This window comes from Seriola dumerili, unplaced genomic scaffold (assembly GCF_002260705.1).
Source record: "Seriola dumerili isolate Sdu_G_001 unplaced genomic scaffold, Sdu_1.0 BDQW01000052.1, whole genome shotgun sequence".
NCBI lineage: Eukaryota > Metazoa > Chordata > Actinopteri > Carangiformes > Carangidae > Seriola > Seriola dumerili.
In genome coordinates this window covers 14,982,783-15,003,550 of record NW_019174307.1, presented here as the reverse complement: position 1 = coordinate 15,003,550, position 20,768 = coordinate 14,982,783, and the positions used below count along the sequence as shown (strand labels likewise).

Here is a 20,768-nt window from a genome sequence, read left to right as displayed (position 1 = left end):
GCGAATTCAGCCGGAGCCTGTTACAGCAGCACATCATTCATGATATTTGTACTTTAATTATTATTACACTCTCACACAGACATATTGCTCTCTTCATGTGTTGAGGCACTGTCACAATGCACTTTAAATAAACTTGAACTTGACTCACGATGCTACATTATCAAAGAGTTGAATGCATTTATCTTTTTTTTTTCTTTATTTCATTTGCAAAACATTTCTTGGCTTTTTGACAAGTTTTAACATTAGTAAGCAGGTAAGTCTTCGAGCACAACTGCCACTGATATGACAAAGGTGAGGGTGAATGGTGCAGGCCACTACAATACACATATAGGTCAGAAGAATATCACAATAAGGGACTTGGCAGGACTTAAAGAGCTACGCCAACAAATATGAAACAATGTCTAAAATCACCCATGTTCAACTGTATTCCTTATTTTTTCAAGTTTCTCAGACTGTAAGATATAAAATATCATCAACTCTTCTTCTATACTTTCACAGAAAGAAAGCAAACAAATAAAATGCAGTTGTGCCTTTGCATAATATCTCCTTTAATATCGACCGTAACATGCGGCATTAAAATTCTCTTGAAATCCTCTGCGTCTCCAACATACTGTAATACTGATAATCATGTAACAGCGTTACAAACTCGCCAACCACAGCTCTGAACAGATGTCGTCTTTTTCTAAACTAAATACTCCCATATGATTTTCTACTCAGCGCTGACTCAGCACTGTGATAGCATTAAAATCAGACATAAAATGTTCTTTAGCGACGTCCCTCACGTGCGAGTCGCTTTGGATAAAAGCGTCTGCCTAATGAGTGAATGTGAATGTAAGATGCGACTGTGAGCAGCAGCTGATGTGCAATATGGTCCACTCTTCACACTGAGAGATGATATCACGTCACCATGTTTGCTCAAACTACAGAGCTGGGTAATGTGACTGAAAAACAATGCCACAATAATTTCATACATTTACCCATAACCTGGATAACAATAAACTGACAAAGATCAGTTATGTTTAAAGGTAGACCAAAACAAAAAAAAGGCGGCCCAGTGATCAGTCGGTTAGGGTTGCTACACTCTTTGGCATCAGCGTTGGTGTTCATTGGCACCAATGGTGGCATTGGTGTTTTTCTGTGATCAATCAGCTCTCCAAAGCATCAGAGGAATCATTTATCTCTTTATAGTATGTGACAGTCTGTTTCAACCTATTTTTGTTGTTTGAAATTTTCTTGTACCAGCGTTTTAAAGCTGCCCTCTAGAAACATTTAGAGACATTCATCGTAACAAAACCTTTACCTGGTTAAATACATGAAAAATTAAAATAAATTTTAAGTCAACGCAACTGAGACTGATCAGTGACGCTTAACGCTGCCATTGTTGCAGTTTAGTTTATTGGACTGTACCACAGGCTTCAGGATCAAAAAAGACGAATCATCGTTTTAATATTAATTAATAATAATAATAATAATAATAAACCAGCTCCTGCTCCAGCCTCCTTTGAATGCTTGATCTGACCCACAGCTTGAGTGAACACATGGCAATGGCCTCCAGGCTCCACAGTCATGAACTGGTCCTTTTAACAATGTTAGAAAAAGCAAAACAACAGCAAATACATGACAGCAATTCAGTTATTATAAATCACGATTGAATACTCTCTGGTCTCTGTCAGGGACAAACAGAATCAGATACAAAATAGGCACATTATCTTTTTTATCACACAGACCTCTCCTCTCCAATCGTCTTTTCTACGATGAACATGTGACATTGTACAGTATCTGATCATGTTAAACTGACCCTCAAATGTCCATATAAAACACCCAGAATTGATGCTGGTTATGAAAAATGATTTCTCTAATAGAAAGTTAACTATTAATACAAAAGAGTCATTAGAAACGTAAAGGTCAACCCTTAACAAGGTCAAGTACACACACACCACTGCCACTGAGTTTGACTTGATGTGTGAACCTTTTCCAAACCTTGGAGGAGCTTATTGGGTCTGAAAGGCTGAGAGGCAGATCTGTCACTTAGAGAAGTCATCAGGTAAAAAGTCAACTGAAACAATGTGAACATCTTGTACAGCAAAATCTTTCCAGTCGTGGGGATATAAAAGCTGTTGGTTACCAAAAGAGCTGACGGTAACTGTGCAGGTTTTGTCCTTTAAATAAAAATGTAATATATATATTTTTTTGATAACAGAAAAATAGTACATTTTAAGCTGTCCTAATGTTTGGATCATGGTTGTATCGTAAACTTTTGTTTCTCATAATGAGTTATATAAACGTAACATTGCAAAATGTTTTTTTTTTAAAACACAAATTGACAAATTACACGTAGCAACAAATGGAGACAACGGTCGGCATATTGTAACATGGCTCAGAACATGAGAGCAGATTTCAACAATGAACAGCCTGAGAAAAATCTTTGAAACAAGAGCTCACTGAGGCTGAACCTCTGGCAAAAATAATCAACAAATAAACAGAAAAACAAAGCTCATTTTGAATCTGGAAAGAATACCAACACCAAACATGGGCAACTTAAAGCTGGAGTGCTGGACTTTCACAAATAAATAAAAGTCTGTTACATTCAAGCCCTTGCCAAACGAGTTCACACAGCGCTGATAAAGCCAATCAGGTGTCTGTGGCGACATTCCCGCTCTGATACACACCGAGAAACCAGCGATGATTGGTTTGCCCGGGCCGAAGAGGGGAGCAACCGTAGCGATGGAGATGGCGCAGGATACGCCAGCTAGGAGTAATGGTGGAAAAACCTTGAAGGCATCCGAGAAAAGTTTCTGATGCTCCAGATACAAAAGAAACTCGCACATTCAGAGGAAGGATTACAGTCCAACAAAGAAAGCGATCCACAGCGAGGACAAACACACCTTACATTGTTGTGGCCTGTGTCATTGTGTAATTACTCTGACTGCCAGAGGGGCGGGGCAAAAGTTCCACACTGCAGGTTTAAGTAAGAGTACGGCATACGCACACACTCACACACACAAAAAAAACACTTTGGCATGTTAATAGTTAATGTTACCATCTGTTTTTGTTACCAAGGTCTTTGGCATTTCTGAAAAAATTAAGTTTTATGGGGATAAAAAATAAATATAACAGGCATCTAAACAGAGATCAGTACAAGCAATTTGGTCAACCTCTTAGTAAAGATGGTATTTAAAGGGTATGTAGCCTCAGACACTTTAGTTGTTAATAAAGCCAAACAAAGAAATAAGTGTTTGGATGTCAAGGAACCAATTGGTGGATTCACACAGCAAACTCCTTAGTTTGTCTCTGTACTTCTATTTCTGTTGGCTCTTTTTCTTCTCCGGGCAAACGTAAGAAAGAAGCATATCTATCATGTTCTTGACGATGGTTGGGGGTGGATGGAGGGCGTGGGGGAGGTGGTGTGCTAAAGTCATTTGCCAGGCATCCACCAGCAGAACGCTCATTCCCTTGAACATGGCCCTGAGCACCTTATCCAGCTGCAGGGAGTACCAGTCGCTGTTATACAGGCTCACCTCTTGGTCCAAGGCTTGGAGGTTGGCTGAGCGGATCACAATGAGCGTCCCCGGCGCTCGGTCCAGAAGTCGTAACAAAGCCCGCCGAATGTGACGCAGCCGTCGTATGTATACCTCCACAGGAAAGGTGCTGAAATGGGCCCAGATGCTGAGGACCACAACAGTGTTGGGACCACCAGAAAGGCCGTCCAGCTCATTTGAAATGTACCTCAACTCGCTGGACATGACGGTGGAGAAGCGGATGGGCGGGCCATGGCAGCGATACTTCAAGAGAATATTATGAGTGCTGTCCACTGCCATGAAAGGCCCAACGTTTTTGGGACTGTGGAGGTTGAATTCCTTTAATTCTGGGGAGAGTGGAATAAATGGAAGATCCAGTGGGTAGGATGCACAAGGCAAATTGCAGACTGCAAACATCAAAGAACAGACAAGAAGACAAATCTCACCTGGTACGAGAGCAATGAGGTACTCGAACCACTGCCTGACGGTGGAGTCTCCATACATGTTGATCACCTTGTTCCGCAAACACTGAGTGATGGCAGATGATTCATTGAAGTGGCGCATTGTAACGCCACCTAACGCCCTCCACGACTCCATGTGGTAATATCCAGATGGTGCTAGCTCAATAGGTTCTGGTTTTACACTGCTGCTGTCTACCTCTACTTTATCTGACACAAGGTGAGAGATGTTGCAGACAAATTAAGTTAATGCAATAAATCAAAGCATGCACAAACTACAAATGTTACTCTGCAGGTGTACTGTACCTTTCCTTGGTGGCAGCACATTGATTCTGTCGGGTCCTGAAGCATGTATGCAAACTTTGATGTTTACACCACTAAAGTGAAAAAACAAAGTTAAAGAGTAAGGTTAATGATAATCAATATTTTTGTTAATGTCAACAAATCCTATAAAAAGACCAAAATCAACAATGTCTTAGTCTGTCCCTCAATGCGTTTGACTTTCTCACAGTGTCTGTGATGCTTTGCCCCAAGCACATTTGTTATTACTGTAGTTGTATATCTTTAAAACAAGCCACAAATACAGTTTAATAAAAACTTTCAAAAAAAACTGAGTAATTCCTTAAAACAGCTGGGCACTGTAGCGTTTAGCAAACATTACTCAAAATGAAGTAAAAAGTGCATTTTCGGGGACTATTTTCAGCTGTGGAGTCATACACATTTGGTGCACTAGGGAGCATTTCTAGAAGCAGGATGATTGATGCAGGATTGACTAAAAATAAAATGCAGTGCCCACGTTCATTGTTATGAAGGAACCCAGTGCAACAGAGTGGCTCATTGATGGGTTTTTAATAGTTTTGGACAACAATTTAATAATAATAATAATAATGATAATAATAATAACCCATTATTTAAAAAAACATATATCACTCTTTGAATAACACTACCAACCTCTGGAAGAGCAATGCTTCCTTATTGGTGATGAGGTGTTTTAGGTAGCCTCCTTTGGCATGGTTGACTCTGGTGTCACAGCTGAGCATTTTAGGCTTGTAGCAGTACCAGGGCTCCCCTGTGTAAAGATCTGTGTAGTTGCACAGAGGCTGCTGATCTGGGGGCAGGCACATGTTACACACAGTAGTTTCAGAGAGGAAACCCAAGCGAAAGAGGCTCTTGAAAAACACCCGATCTGGACGTTCTTCCCTCAGCCGTCGCAGCACAGCGACTGCCTCGCTGGAGTGCACCAACGTAATCTCAACATGTGCAGATCCCACCCAGAGGAGAGGGAACAGAGCAGAGTAAAATCCATTCCTGTGGTCCAGCACTTTACCTGCTACACCTGCTCCAAGCTCTGGAGAGTGCAGTCTGGCCAAAAGGAAATCCCCACCATAGCGTTTGGGGCGACCCTGGAAGTCATGCATTTGGACGAGGGCCTCCAGCTGGTCTCCCACATGCCACTCTCTTCCTCCTTTAGTGGGGAGGATGGCAAACAGGCTGTGCACAGGGTCGCTCGTCTGGCGCAAGGCAGTTGGTGCAGAGCGAGGCGGAGGCCCGGGCCACGCGATAGAGTCCAACAAATAGCGCTCTTCCAGTTCATCTTCGGGAGAGGGTTTTTGGCCCAGATGAGCGCAGAAGGTGCGGTTGTGATAAAAAGTGGGGAGATTGACCGAGATGAAGGATGAATGGATCCTGCTCTGTAGCTGGTACAGGGCTGAAATCGTGTGGCAATTCCAGCTCTGAAAGAGAAAAAGAGGAGAGTTGACTGGTAGAAGCACACCAAAAAAATAGATAGGAGATGCTGCAGGAAGTGGCATTATCAGCCTGTGACTGGCACATACAAATGTATCTTTAAAACTAAATAAACTATCTGTTTAACCATTCTTGTTGTTTCTATATGTTGTTTATATGACTGAACCATCTATGGGATGAGAGTATTTCATCAAATGTTTTTAATCTTTGTATTTAATATATATAAAATTGAATCTCCACCCAAATACCCAGCTTTTGCATGCGTATTATCTTGGTCACATATTATATAAGACTGTGTCAAGTAAGTCATAACAGTAAAGCTATAGAGTAACTCAAAATCCTCAAAATCTACAGAATATGTGTAGATTTTATGTAAAAAGCAGTTTGGAGATAAAAAGGTAAATGATCATTATATCCATTTCTAGTACAAGGTCATTGAGAGAGCACATAATCAAGAGTCATGTGTAACCCACTTCCTCACCTCCACAGTGTGAATGTTGCGCAACAGGAAGATGAGTCCAGAAAGAGCTAGGAAGAGGAAGACGAGGGCATATCTGGATAGATTTCGGCACATGGTGACCTCCTTCTGTCTCCCATGATCAGGCCCTTCTTCTCTCTCTGCTGTCACCACGGCGATGATGGCATCACTTCGTCCCCAGTGCCCAATGCTGACAAATGGACACTGTCAAAGAGCAAGATAGAAAGACAGAAAAGTAGCAATGTATTCAGACTAAACAAAAGGACACAGCCTATTCATGTTTCATGTAGAAAGGAAGAAAATTCACGGTAGATGCAGGATAATGCAGAGCTTCATCCAAACACGTTTGCCTGAGCGTTTTAACTGTCTCCTGCTAAAAACAGGAAAGTGTACGTCATGGTTTCTCTCTAGAGGAAATGAAACGATTTTTATGTTATTTAGCTGAGACTGAAAAACCAAGTAGTACCCTGAGCACTGAAGACAAATTTTATTCTAAGTATCATTTCTCAATATTTATTATAGCTTCATGAGCTACAGCGTTCAGTCATCGCTGCCTACGTCCTCCGATGAGATGATTACTTAGTATTTATTGACATTGTCTTGCTGTTGGTAACCTATATGTCCGTGTGTGTTCTTAATAAAGTTCTTTGACTCTGTTGATAAAAAAGAAAAGACTAAAACCAGGAATTATTCATATTTAATAAGCTGGAGCCTGTGAATTTTGGACATTAAGTGCTTAAAAAGATACATTTATCTATCACAATTGTTGCCGGTTCATTTCATGTCGATCAACCAATGGATTAATCGGCGAGCATCTTAGGCAGCTCACATTATTTATCCACTAGTCCGTGTAAAAGTTGCTGTCTGTTGTTTGTATACATACATTCCTCCAGGCTTAGAAACGTCTCCATGTTGAAACAAGCAGATTAAAGAGCCTTACAGACGTTCGTGGCACTGGACACTGTAAACATCCGACCGGTTCACATTTCATTTCATCTCCATCTTGAGTCATCAATCACATGAACGGCTGCATTGGCGCACGAGCCAACAACAAAGAAACGGATAGACAATAATATTCAATACATGGAGATTCCGATACATTCCTATTATTGATAATTATACGAACCGATTTCCGTTAGCTAACGTTAACACCGGCGGTGCAGGCGTGTTTAGCCGCGCGGTGCTCGCATACTTACACATTACGACGGCAGATTAGCATAACGTCGGACCGTTGTACGGACGGAGGAGGGTGACGAAGCGGACGGCTGACCGGAGAAGTGCAAACAGCGGCGGTTTGAGTGGCACATCAGGGATGGTGTAGTACACAGGAGGACCCTCCTGGTTACAGCTCCCAGGGGTAGGGGTGGGTCTATGGTAGATCTGTCTTGCTGGCTGCGTCCCCTGGTGGTCACTAATTTCAAACTTGTGCATAAAAGGAGAGTAATGGAAGGACGCTATTTTTGCATATATGCATGCATATCTCCATAGGACGTTACATAAAGAACAATTACCAAATAATGTACTCATGCCTTAAAGATCAGTTATAAGCAGTTACAATAACTATAAGCGATAAGAACAACTTTTGGGTTAGGTAGGACGTTTTGTCTTTTTAGGCTGATTCTATTGGAAATCTATTCATTTTTGGCAAAGGATTCCTTAAACAACTCAGAAATAGTAAGAGTACTTTATCATTAAAATAACTAAGTTGCACCGCCATTTCTTACAATATTTCAACATAATATGAAACCAAATAAGAATATTTGGAAAATTATAATTGCAGGTTTATTTACATTTCTCTGAAGAACATAAAGATACAACATTTTTCTATCAATCATTATCACTGTGTGTCACAATAGATAGTATGCATGTTGTGGCTCATGTATAGTATACATCTGTGTTTACAAGTGCACTACATTTAACACATCAACTCCTAATCTGATTTATTGCAGTTTATCAATAATACAGTGGATATCGACAAACAGAATATGCTTGGTCTTTGCATCAGTAGAGGAAGCAACCTACTCACTGTATGTGATGAGAAAATTGCTTTCAAGTTACTAAAACCTTCTGATGCTACATCACAATCATTGCCTTTACACAAAGAGGAGAATGTCCATTAAATAAGAGAACATGTAGTGTAGTATAAAAAACTCGAGTTACATTCACAGTAAGGTGTTGTTTTCAAGCCTGTCCTGGGTTCAGACTTGAGTGCAGTTATTTATAATCTGGGTCAGTAGTCAAGATGAGTGCAGTTTTCTGTCATGCCCAAAGTCTCAAGGGAACAATGCATCTCGGTCCTACACCCAGTGCTAATTTACACACGCTGAGGAGTTCTATACAGGTGTGGGCTCCAGGTTAGGTGTAGACTCAGACAGGGCCGAGAGTGGTTCCCTCCGTTCTTTGCACTTCTGCTGCCTTCTGCGGGGGAGAGTTGGACTGCGCTGTTTTACCAGGTGAGACTGGAGAGGAAGGCTGGGGTGTTTCTGTTCTATCACTGATCACCTCCTCAGCCTCCTCCTCCCTCTGCTGGACAGAGGAGAGGTACTGCTCCAGGAGGCTGCAGTCTGCGCTGTCCGCACCGTCGCTGCCACCAGCAAAGCTGCTACGAACAGGGCTCAGTGCGCGCACCGTCTTCAGGGAGTCTTCTGTCCCACTGCTCAGGAAACTGTCCTCCTGCGCCGCCTGCTGATCGCTTGTCGACTGGAAGCCAGAGTCTGGGAAGGAGACGTCTGTGCTGGGTGGGTTCGTTGTGCTGGAGGTGACAGGTGGGGCAGCCTTACCTTGTCCAGGAGATGAGATCTGAGCCTGGGTGACAGCTTGAGTAATATTATCCAACTGCTGCTCCACAGACTTCTTCCACTGCTGCATAGACTGGAGCTACATGGAAAAAACCAGGAGAAGTTTTAAACGAATGAGGCAGCCACGCATTTAGAGAGTATATCTGAAGATGATACCACAACATTATACAGCACAAATAATTAATGAGTGAAGTGAATGTGAGGTAATGATAAATAACTTTGATCACTAACCTCATTCCACAGAAACTTCACAGCCTCCTCCTGGACCAGCCTTTGTAACCTCTCTTCTTCATACTGCTTCTGCACACTGCAAACACATCAGTTTTACCTTTTAGTACCTTACCTTTCGTTAACATTTATATATATCTGCAGCCACATGTGAAAGTAGAACCACTCTTGTGCCATAATAAAAAAGACAACAAACAAAAATTACTCGTTACTGTCATAGAACGGTTTATTACTTGCTGTTGGTCAGTCACTTACCTGCCCAGCTTCTCAGACAGGAAGAGGATATGTTCTTGCATTCTGCGCAGGCGGATTTCACTGCGCACCTCTCTGGCCATGGGGTGACAACAGCGAGTGTACTGACCCCTCCACCAGGCCTGGATTTTAACTGCTGCCTTGTCTGCTTCCATCAAACCTGATTTGCTGGCACACATACCAGCGTCTTCCTGCTTGGGGGCTTCTTTCATCTCTGCTTGTCCAAAATCAGAGGATGTTTTCAGCTCATTTTGTGGTGTGCTAACTCTGACCCCTGGAGAGATAACTGTTGGGGCTGCACCAGAAATAACTTCTTCTTCAAGAGTCTTCCTCTCCTGCTTATCCACTGGGGGCGAACGACGTGTCTTGTCAGTGTTGTGCTTTCTGGGCTGTGCTGGCCGCTTTGGGGCCAGGGAATCAGGTTCAAAAGTCTCTGTCTCGTCCTCGCTGTCAGACTGGTTCGTTTGTGGCTCCAGACCAGATGTGAAGGGGAGAAAGGTGGACTCTGAGGAAAGCATGCTGCCATTGAGTTTGTCTTCATCTGTCTGAACATCCTCCAAATAGATGTGCTCCTCTCCACGCCTTGGGCTGCGAACTACTGGCAATGATGTGTGGGAAGAATCGCAGCTCACCCAAGTGTTGAACTGCACAACTGGCTCTGTAAGTTAAACACAAAAAAGACAAGTCAGCATTATAAAGAAAACACGTGCATTAAAATACTGGTAAAGAGAAACGATATATGCAAAGGCTGGTATCGTGCACACAAGCATAGCATAAAGCTGAAGCTCTGCTACCTGTCTCCAGGACTGATGGAGCAGCAGCTGGTCCAGGTGCAATGTTTTTCTTCACCTCTCTGTCTCCCCCCAGTGGCGTGGCATCTGATGGACTGTGCTTCTCCACATCTAGTTGAGTTGGACGAGGAAGGCTGGGACAGCCTCCCCGGGTCTCCTCTAACAGCTGCCTTTGGTGAAACCTGAGGGAAAAGAAATGTCAGTACAAACAGAAGGTCATTCAAGTTAACATTTTACTGTTGATTAACAGGCTCTCTGTAACATCAGACTTGTACCTCTGCTTACTGAGGATCTTCTCCAGCTTGGCATCTTCTGCTGTCTCCAGGGCCGGTGATGAGGTCAGAGGGCAAACAGTGGTGAGATACTGAACCAGCTGTATATGCTGACCTGGTCGATATGAACGTCCTTTACCTTGACTGTACAGCCACTCTGCTTTGAGACTGGAATTGTGACAATTACGTATAATAAATAAGAGATTCATTTAGACATGAACAACATTTAGATACTATTCCAGTGTTAATCCTAACAAACAAACGAACTGTAACTTTCCAATGTACGCACCCTTCTTTTTGTGATACTACATAGCCGTCCAGGACCTTTAGGCTCAGGCACCAACTCATGATGTAAGGCCGATAGTCAAATCCTGGCAATGAGGGTGTTGCCATAACACAAGGGTTGCTCATTATTGACAGCTGCTCCAGTTCATGGAGAGGTGCCAGGTATGACACCTATGGGGCAATCAGAAATAAAAGAAGGGAACAGAGGTGAAAAAGAGACAGAAATTAGTCAATGTAAATAAGCCTCTATAATATATTTTACATACAGATCTGTGTTGTTGTATCAAGTTAGGAAAAAGTTAATTACTTCATTGAGATCTCTTATCTCGTTTTCTGCCAGGGAGAGAATGGACAAATGGGCAGGGAGGTGAGCAGGAACTGTACGAAGTGTTGTAATGCTGTTTCCATGGAGTAAAAGCGTCTGAAAATTTGACAGAAAATGAATCATACAACAACTGATGCTATAACATTACATTATTAAATAGTTTGTTTTTTTTTGTTTAGACTTGCTTTTGACCTGGGAGGCTGCAGCACTCACCTTTAATGCTACGAGTTTAGTCAAATCACCAATGGTAGATATGTTATTGTCAGACAGATCCAGGTGTTGAAGGGACACACAGTTGCTGAGTTGTTCAATGACCTTTGTAAAAGAGTGTGCACTTGGTTAACAAACAACATATTAGCACATGGGCTAAAGCTAATCTGTGCATTGATATTTTTGTTTTTAAAAAAATGACGATGTATGACAATCTCTCTTCTCCTCACCTTAATATTGTTTCCAGACAGGTTGAGCCATTTGAGGTGAGGCAGATCTCTTAGCCCCTCGATGTAGCCAATACTGTTATTGGGAAGATTGAGGACTCTCAACTCTGTCAGCCGAGACACACCCATCATTCTGACCAAACGGTTACTAGCTACAGACAGCTGAGGACGAAAAGACCAAGACTTATAACGGGACATTAAATCAACAAACTATACACAGTGTTTAGTCACTATCGACTATGCTAGAATAAAGGGAGTAAAACAGAGTTAAAACAGACTATATTTCAAAGTGATAACTACCTGCTGAAGGCCTGGGCTCCTTTCCAGGTGGTCCAGTTTCATGATGTGGTTACGGTCCAGGATGAGAGTGTGAGTGTCTTCAGAGCAGGTGAAACTGGGATCCAGCTTTTGGATGCTACTGGCTGAAAGATCCAGCACAGGTCCTTGAAAGAGAAAAGAAGGTGGAGATTGAACAGACTGAAAAACCAGATTAAGCTCTTAAAGCAGCTAAGCATGCATACAGTAAAATGCTTTTAAGAAAAGACTGGTAGAGAAAAAAAATAATTTTGGTCTGTAGGTTGAGCTAGTTCTAAGTAATCACATCTAAATCTAAACACCTACCAAACAGCAAAAGAAAATATGACAGTCATTCAAACATGTCTACCGTCTTTCAGTAGCGTGGTTTTACCTAATGGTTGAAATGTTACTAGTGTAGTGTAATTATAACTGCTATCATCATGGCATCTGAAGACGCGAAACCTAACTATAAAGAGCAAGAAAAAAAACAATATACTGCCAAATATATACGTCGCTTCGATCCGCTTCTTACAGTCTATAATGGAAACTTGCAGAACACACCATACAATTAGTTGCTTTGATATTCAAGGTTTGTTAAACATCGCTACAATACCATATGTAAGTCGGACACAGGATGTTTTGATCTGCACCTAAGGAACTGGACAGAGCTAATGGCAGCACTCGGGTGATGCACGCTAGCTAACGTAAGCTACTGATATACATGCTCACATCTCGCTCGCTCACATTGCTGTTTGTAACAAAAACAAGTAGTGGGCCACTTACCAGCATTTGTATCAAACTGTAAATCTGATACACCCATCCTGTTGTCCCAGACAAACACCCTGCGTTAGCGAACAACTCTATTAGCCGCAGACTGTAGAGACCGGTAGTGACCAGAAGCGTCTGTTGCTTGTCAAACGGCTTAACCGGGGACTTTCTGGTAAATGTAGTCCAAAGAGACTGTCGCGCTTATTATGAAGTGGTGTCTCTGTGGCTCGAAAAGACTACAGCTGTCGTTGTTTCCTACAGCCCGCTCATGTTGCTGAAAACCGCCAGTCAGGTTTTAGAAATAGGAAAAAGGCTAGTTTACAGTGCTAACGACGAAACGTCGATTTGGTGATGTTGGCTATTTTTATTTTGTTCAATCTGCTTGATCCACCATTTTATTATCGAAAGTATTTTTTGACTGTTTGCTGACACGCTTGCAGGGCAACCGTCAGATTGTGACGTCATTGTTGAAATGATTGAAGTATTAATTTAATGAAATATAAATATATATATATAAAAACATTTATAAAAATATTGATTGAAAAATAATTTATGTGTGTATGTTACGAGTAAAGCATTAATAAAACTTCAACAGACTAAAAATGTTCACCGTTTATTAGTTTACAAAAGTCTCCCAATTCCGTTTCCGCTACCGACATCTTTCTTTCCGGTTTTGTGCCCCTCGTAGCCATCATGAAGTGAGTAAACGGAATGATATCAAACGCCATCTACACTCTTAAATAAACATTTTAACGACTCTACCCACATTAAGAATGCATTTGTATCATTTTCTTTCACTAATGCCTTGTATTTGTCGTTTTCAGGGTTGAGTTGTGCAGTTTCAGCGGGTATAAAATATACCCCGGCCATGGCCGCCGATACGCCAGGATTGACGGAAAGGTAACTACAAAGCCCGACACCAGTTTGTCTCAGCTCTGTCCGAAGATAGAATATGATTTACGCTGTGACCGATTAAATCCCAGTATTCGCTGTCTTAATATTGTATAGTGTGTATACAACACAAGTAATAGTCTCTGGAGAGGCCTAGTCGGTTCAATCCAATGTAGCTTGCTAACGCTAGCTGACTGCGTCACTGTGCAGCAACAGAACGAGACAACTTTTATACTAATTGTTTCTCAGTGGCAATGCTGTCTTCACAACCGCCCTAGAGCTTGGCAATGTGGATAAAATCACGTGTCACTGTGTGCTGTAACTCATTAGTATATCTACATTGTGACAGCCCTAACAGACCACTTTATCAGTATGTCAAGAAATGTGATTAACTTAATTGACAATTACCTTCGTTTTTTATGCCTATATCAAAATAATGTATTGGGAAATGCTCTGAAACAGAATTGTCATGAAGTCATCTTACAAGCAAAAAGGTCAGGCGTTTGTTGGTTCCAACATCTCAAATGTGGGGATTTGTATATTTCAGAAAACACTGTCATGTCTTGCAGATGTGTAAATGCAATAAACATGTCAGTGATGTTACGAAAGCATCCAGATGATCAATTGTCTGAAATCTCAATTCATCCCTCACTATAGAGTAAACTAGAAGAAAATGAGTGAACAGGGGAGTTATTTTTTGACATAAATGTATAACAAGTAATTAAGTTGAGTTTCTTGTCTTCATTAGGTGTTCCAGTTTTTGAATGCCAAGTGTGAGTCTGCTTTCCTGGCCAAGAGGAACCCCAGACAGATCAACTGGACTGTGCTGTACAGACGCAAGCACAAGAAGGGCCAGTCTGTAAGTAACAGCTTATGTATTTGTTGATAAGGTGTTGTATGTGTTGTACACACTATTTTGGCCTACATTGACATACTGTAGTGCTACTATGTTGCAGTCAATATCTACTTAACAAGTATTATTTGTTGGTGGAGCGATTATCTTTGATGCTGATGTTTGGTTGATTGTGAAATTGGCATATGATCTTTTCTTGCTGTATGCTGTTCCAGCTGTTAAAACTAGTGTCTGTAGTATTTATAGTAAGGGTTGAAAAATGTGTAAAAGCACTATGATGCCGTCATAGTGAATAATACATACAGAACTTGTTGTGGCATCACAAAACCATATTAATCAATCTGTGCTCTTGTGTAGATTATTAAACACAAGTCAACATAAGTTTCCACCATGTTACAGATTTTAGTTTGGCTGCGGGTGAATGGTGTGCACAGTGTTGGTCTGTGTTATGTGTTGTTGCCAGACTGTGTTTTGCAGTCTTGGCAGCAGTGCTCACTCCACACCTGCAGCCATAGAACAACAGGAGATCATAGTACTGGCCCTTGACGTCTTTGTTGACCTCTCACCATCGGTCAGCCTCCAAACTCTCCAACATGCTAGATTACTTTATCGCTTTATAACAGTGAAAGCCAATATCTAATGTTCATTTGGAATGAGAGATATCAGAAAACAAGCTGATGATGGTTTGGACCTTCTCTATACTGCTATTGCCTTTTTTGCATGTTGCATTAGGAAAACAAGTTAATTTCAGTGGTCTGTGAAAACTAGTTGAAGAAACTGTAAAGTTTACAATTACGACAGTAACTGCAGAGCTGTAGGCTGTTGTCCAAGTCTTTGCAACGTTATTCAGACATTTTTGTGGTTCAGTTGAACATCATAAGTTTCTGTTCTGCTTTATTTTTACCAACACCTCTAGTGTTTGGCCTGTGACTTACACCAGACATTTTTACCAATCTAAACATGTAAAGTAGTGAAGTTGCAGGATACTCCTGGTCCTTCTTTATTCTCTCTCTGAACAGAGGTTGGGCTGGGTTGGACATGTTGAGGATTTGCTTCTGTGAAGTATATTGAGAGAACGTGATACTGGGCTACAAATAAACTAAGGTCTCTTCATCACATGTTTTTAACAGGAAGAGGTGACAAAGAAGCGCACCCGCCGCGCAGTCAAATTCCAGAGGGCCATCACTGGGGCCTCCCTGGCTGAGATCATGGCCAAGAGGAACCAGAAGCCTGAGGTCCGCAAGGCCCAGAGAGAGCAGGCCATCAGGTATGATGCAAACTGTACATCAGGATGTCAACTTAGAATAAGTTCAGTCTACACCAATCTGATGGTGTGGGTTTCTGCCTTCAAAACTAGTTAATGTGGGTAACATAAGGTAAAGAATTATATATGTGCTGTCAAATTTGTGAAGAACTGTTTGTGAACTTTTAAGAGAAATGACATTTACAACACATCTGCATCTTTCCATCTCACCTAGCCCTCCAACATATCTACACATATTAAACCTCACTAGGTTAATGGAATATCTCGGTATTTACTCTTATAGTTTCAGCTAATATCTACACCACAGAATTGTACTGAACTACAGTAATGGTTTAAATTGTGCACATGTGCTGGAATCAGCGTAAATATTAAGTGCAGCGGGGCCCCCATGTCCAGCCTTAAAACTGTTCTCCCCAAAAGGCATTTCTGTGCCTTATGGGCACTGTATTTACAATAGCTTTTAGCTATTTGTCCCTTACATATGTTGGGTGTGTTACACCATTTATGGACATATTGTAAATTAATGAGCAGGGCTCTTGTATGGCTTTATTTTTGTATTTCATTTTATTTATTGGTTGAAGACACTCTTATGTATGGTCATTTTAGAGCTTTTCAATTATAACTCTTCCCAGATAATTTATAAAATTACATGATTATATTATATAGTGCTCACTCCTACTTGTTTAGTTTAGCTGATTGTTTCTCATTACTCTTTCAGAGCTGCCAAGGAGGCCAAGAAGGCAAAGCAGGCAGCTAAGAAGCCCGCTGCCCCAAGTGCAAAGGTAAGATCTCCTGTTGTGCATTTCAGTTATTAAATCTGGGCTTTATCTTGTTTAGCAGCAAAAAATGCACTTTCTTTAACCTAAATGCCTAAATTATTAAATAACTTGTCAGTCTTTTATTCCATAATATGTCCCAGAGTATTGTACTTAATGTGTTTTTCTTTCTGTAGGCTGCAGCCAAGACTGCACAGAAACCCAAGATCGCCAAGCCCATGAAGATCAGCGCACCCCGCGTAGGTGGAAAACGCTAAGCCTGACTCATTGTTTATGGTTGTGAATAAAATTTTGTGGTTTACCATCAGTTGTGTGATTTCTGATTTGAAAATAAGATGGTGTTGCAGCAAGACCATAAAGCGAACCTTTTCAGTCATGTCAAAGTGTCAAAAAATAAATGTTAATCTGTAAAGTTAATAAACAGTTTAATAAACTACACAAGGTGGGGAACACTGCAGTAGGTTACTAACAGGATTTTGGATGGTAACATGGTTCAGAGTCTAAATGCCTTTGACTAAATGATTGAATCAACAAGGATTACAACATTATTTATAAATGTCAGAGATGGCCATCTTCTCTGGACTATGTGAACATACACAGGTTTTGTTTGATTGACGTATCCCTCGCTCTCCTGTTTGGTTTGTTGCACTTCATGTCCATCACAGCACCATCCAACCTTAATCAGAGCTGAGGCCTAATTGCACAATCAGTAACATGAAAATGATCTGGGCCTTTGGCTGTAGTGCAGATAATGATCGTAGGCTGTAATCTGTATCCTGTTTCCAGACCTCAACTGTTTCACACATTTATCAGTCCAGTCATCAGGCTGCTGTAAATCTGTGCCATGAAATGGCAGGCTAAAATTTCAACACTTAAAATATTGAGAGTATTTGCTGAACAAATCTGTCTGAGGTTGACATGGTGCATTAAGTATGAAACTCAAAACAAGTGTCAGATGAGAATTGTCTTTGTGGATGGTGGATACAGGGATTTGTGATGCTGTAGTGTAGAGTGAAGGTAGATTGGGGAGATGGGATGTGCAGCTTGTGTCTGTGGCTCTTGAAAAGCTTTGAATTCAGTTCCTTAAATCAGTTTATTTTATCTTCAATTCATTCATCTAGCTCTAGTTCATGTTGATTAATTACATTATATTTAATATATACAGCTGAATAGTACTAACAAATGATATACTGTAAATATCAGTGCTGCCCACATGAGATTTACTGTTTATACTGGGAACATGTTTATACTGGGAACTGGCTCACACCTGTTTTGTGGCCACAGACAGAGAGACAAAGCTGTTCAAAGCCTCCTGCATTAACTGTTAACTCTGCTATTTCAACAACAGGCTGAAAATACAAAAAAAATGTTTAACAGCTCCTTTAATCGATTAATATCTTTATGGTCAATCACTTTGTATAGTTGTAAACTATGAGATGTCTTTAATCAACTGCAGATTTATTAGCATTACATAGCCATTACATAGCCACAGAGCCATAATGTTCAACTTCCAAAGTGCCATTTGTTCAAACAGTCAGCAGATCAGGAAATAAATTTTAAAGTGAATGACACACAATTATTGCTTAAAATCGACAGGTTTTTTCTGTGAAGCTACGGTGGGAAAGAAACAAACGTCAAAGAAAAAATGTACACTTTTCTAAGAACACAGACATCAAAAGCGATGCGTTGATATTAAAGAGTCAGGGTTACTGTCTCAGTACCAGTGTTTACTGGTTGATCGTGTAGTAACAATCAATAAAAAGCTGCACAGGTTAAATATGTGGCATTGGTGGAAGTATTCCTGATAAAGAATCAGAAAATAACAGCATCTTTCTATACAATTTTGACTACAAAGAGAAAAATGTCACCAAGTTATTCATAAATTAGGATTTGTTCTCACACAGATTTAAATACTTAAAGCCATTATAATGGAAGGAATTGTTACATGGTAATAATAGATAATGGTTTAATAATCACTGAGGTACAGATGTGTTGACTGTAATCAAATTATATAAAATAAGTAAATCAAAATATTAATGTGATGGCATCCCTCTTAATTTCATTTGGAAACATTCCTTAAACCACGTTCAACACAAATCCAAGAGTTACATTTTTTGGGAAATTTATGCATGAGGTACTGATTTTGCTACACCTGAAAAATAATGATGGAAAAAAGCAAAAACTTCCCACTTAGTGCATGATATATCAAGCATGAACTTAAACCAAACAATGTTACAATCATACAACTTGTTGAACAAGCAGTACTTGTGCGTTGATTACCACCATTCTTGAGTGTGTGTCGATTACAGTTAAAAAAAACGTTCGTCTGTTTTTAGTTTTCTTTCTTTTCTTTTTTTTTTTTTTTAACACCCTGAGGAAATTTGAAAACTTTAAAGGAAAAGTGCACATTTCCAACAGGGCCAACAGGCTTAATGTGGTAGAATAATGGTTATGGCATGGATGTAATGGAGACAACATGGGATGATGAGAAGGGGCAGGTTAGTGCCTGGTGTGAAGTCTCCCTTTCAGTCCACGCAGGTGGAGCGCTGGCAACAGTGAAGCACTCAGGACTCTGGCAGCCTTTAGCTCTGTGCTTCTTATCCTGCTCGTACCTATTAAGAAAAAAAGATAGAAAAAATTAAAAATAACATTAAGATTAAAATTTGCATAAAATGTTTTTTTTATTTGCTACCAGTTACACGTGTGAGCTGTAATGCTGTAATTCATTATTTTTTAATGATTCTTTGAATGAATAAAACATGTCATTGTTGTAACAAAGCCTTATTTTAGGCTCGGGGGGTGTATTTGGTTGGTTTGGAGCCACAGACCTCCTCAGACCAAAGACACACAGGACACCCAGGTATTACAATGTGGACTGAAAATTGTGACATTTATAATTCACTCACACACAGCTACTTTATTTGTCGTCCATTGGCTGTATGTTCTTTTCCTGACAATTTCACATTTTCACTGAAGTCTTTATTAATGATTCAGAGCTTCTCTGAGAGCTTCGACATTTGCCTGGGTGAGTTAAGTCAATTGTTGACATTGGGAAAACCAAGCACACATGAAAACTACTGTGTTATACATTTACCACAACTCTTACTGTAGGCAGCTGCAATGTACTTAGTTAAATATTAACTTGTTGTTAGATTTTCATATCAGCAATGATTAAGGAATGCATATTTAACACAAAAGCTACTGTTAACTATCTTTGATTCCTTAATATTACTGATCATTAACGAAGATAATAAGTGAGCACCCTTTACTGTAAATTCACCACAAAACCTCCCAGATCCTGTAGAGCTGGGAGGCTCCTGCGCGCTGCGACAAAGAAGTTGACGGCAAAACAGGTTCCAGGTTCTTGGCGATAATGACCAACGTGTCTACTCTAGACCAGATGAGCCTGTGGTGGAGAAGGAACAACAGGTAAGAGTGAAGGTATGCACTCTGATGATCATGAGAACAGAGTCTATGTTTTGGCAAAAGATAACAGATTAAGATTTGTTTAAAAACACATATTGCAAAAGCGGACACATGAGCGACCTTTAGCACATGATTGGTCAAATTCTCCCTGAACACCGAGATGAAAAACTAACAATTTTGAAATATTCATTCAAGAATATCAAGGTCCATAAATCCACACAATTCTCAGCTCCATTATTTAAAAAACTACTATGAGTATTATTTTATGTTATTCCTTCTAATATAAAATCGTGAAGGTAACATAAACACACACAAAAAATATATTTTCCCCAAATTATTGTAATTTTACAGAAAAGGTAAATTTGGTTCAAACTGAAACATAATGAATCAATTAAAATCTCACCTTGGCTGTCACGCACCGCAGACTGGGGAGGTGCTGAGTTTGTCTGCTGGTCGAGTCATATCAGCCAAACCAGCTGCAACCAGGCCCTGTAGAGAAGGGACCACATTTTTCTTACTCTGTTCAAACCTGGTGTGGATTTTCTACTGTATTTTACAGTTTATGACAACTAATTCATTTGAACTGATGGGATTATTACACAATTGTGACTGCGTTAAGTCCTTTATTCTATGGCAATGGTTTCCCAACATTGTTTTGGGATCCCCACAGGAGTTGCAGTTGTAACAAAGCTTGTGTCACTGATTTAAGTGGCTACATACAACAGATATATGCAGCTTGTGCCGTGTAGACTCCAAAAGCAAATCCAAAATAAAAGGTTCGGGAACAGGTGGTCTAGGGTTTACTTAAAAGTGAAGAGGTGAAGACTGTTTAAAAGTACTTACCCATTTTAAACATGCGGGGCCCAAAGAAAACTGTTTTTAGGTCTCTAGAATCTCTCTCTTGC

General features: G+C 40.5%; 3 protein-coding genes across 6 annotated transcripts; 1 reads left to right on the top strand and 2 right to left on the bottom strand.

Annotated features, from left to right (window-relative positions):
• Window positions 1–1,360: 1,360 nt before the first annotated feature.
• nxpe3 (neurexophilin and PC-esterase domain family member 3) lies at window positions 1,361–7,517 on the bottom strand. Of its 3 annotated transcripts, XM_022740116.1 has the most exons (7): window positions 7,397–7,517; window positions 7,084–7,227; window positions 6,204–6,404; window positions 4,928–5,709; window positions 4,283–4,353; window positions 3,965–4,186; window positions 1,361–3,865 (listed from the first exon to the last, which is right to left on the bottom strand). In XM_022740116.1, the coding sequence occupies exons 3-7, from the start codon at window positions 6,294–6,296 to the stop codon at window positions 3,300–3,302; spliced, it is 1,734 nt and encodes a 577-aa protein (XP_022595837.1). In that variant the 5' UTR covers window positions 6,297–6,404; window positions 7,084–7,227; window positions 7,397–7,517; the 3' UTR covers window positions 1,361–3,299. The 3 variants fall into 3 exon arrangements, with proteins under 3 accessions (XP_022595837.1, XP_022595836.1, XP_022595838.1); XM_022740115.1 differs by lacking the exon at window positions 7,084–7,227; XM_022740117.1 differs by lacking the exon at window positions 7,084–7,227 and having other exon boundaries at window positions 3,965–4,177.
• Window positions 7,518–7,983: 466 nt separating this feature from the next.
• Window positions 7,984–12,763, bottom strand: cep97 (centrosomal protein 97). 2 transcript variants are annotated; one of them, XM_022740715.1, is made up of 11 exons: window positions 12,669–12,763; window positions 11,889–12,031; window positions 11,592–11,750; window positions 11,365–11,466; window positions 11,134–11,247; window positions 10,831–10,997; window positions 10,545–10,709; window positions 10,273–10,451; window positions 9,482–10,136; window positions 9,230–9,305; window positions 7,984–9,077 (listed from the first exon to the last, which is right to left on the bottom strand). In XM_022740715.1, exons 1-11 carry the CDS (start codon window positions 12,703–12,705, stop codon window positions 8,568–8,570), a joined length of 2,307 nt encoding a protein of 768 aa, XP_022596436.1. In that variant the 5' UTR covers window positions 12,706–12,763; the 3' UTR covers window positions 7,984–8,567. The 2 variants fall into 2 exon arrangements, with proteins under 2 accessions (XP_022596436.1, XP_022596437.1); XM_022740716.1 differs by having other exon boundaries at window positions 11,889–12,010.
• Window positions 12,764–13,281: 518 nt separating this feature from the next.
• On the top strand, window positions 13,282–16,744 carry rpl24 (ribosomal protein L24). Its single transcript, XM_022741192.1, has 6 exons — window positions 13,282–13,351; window positions 13,478–13,553; window positions 14,293–14,403; window positions 15,528–15,664; window positions 16,380–16,443; window positions 16,614–16,744. The coding sequence occupies exons 1-6, from the start codon at window positions 13,347–13,349 to the stop codon at window positions 16,692–16,694; spliced, it is 474 nt and encodes a 157-aa protein (XP_022596913.1). The 5' UTR covers window positions 13,282–13,346; the 3' UTR covers window positions 16,695–16,744.
• Window positions 16,745–20,768: the final 4,024 nt, after the last annotated feature.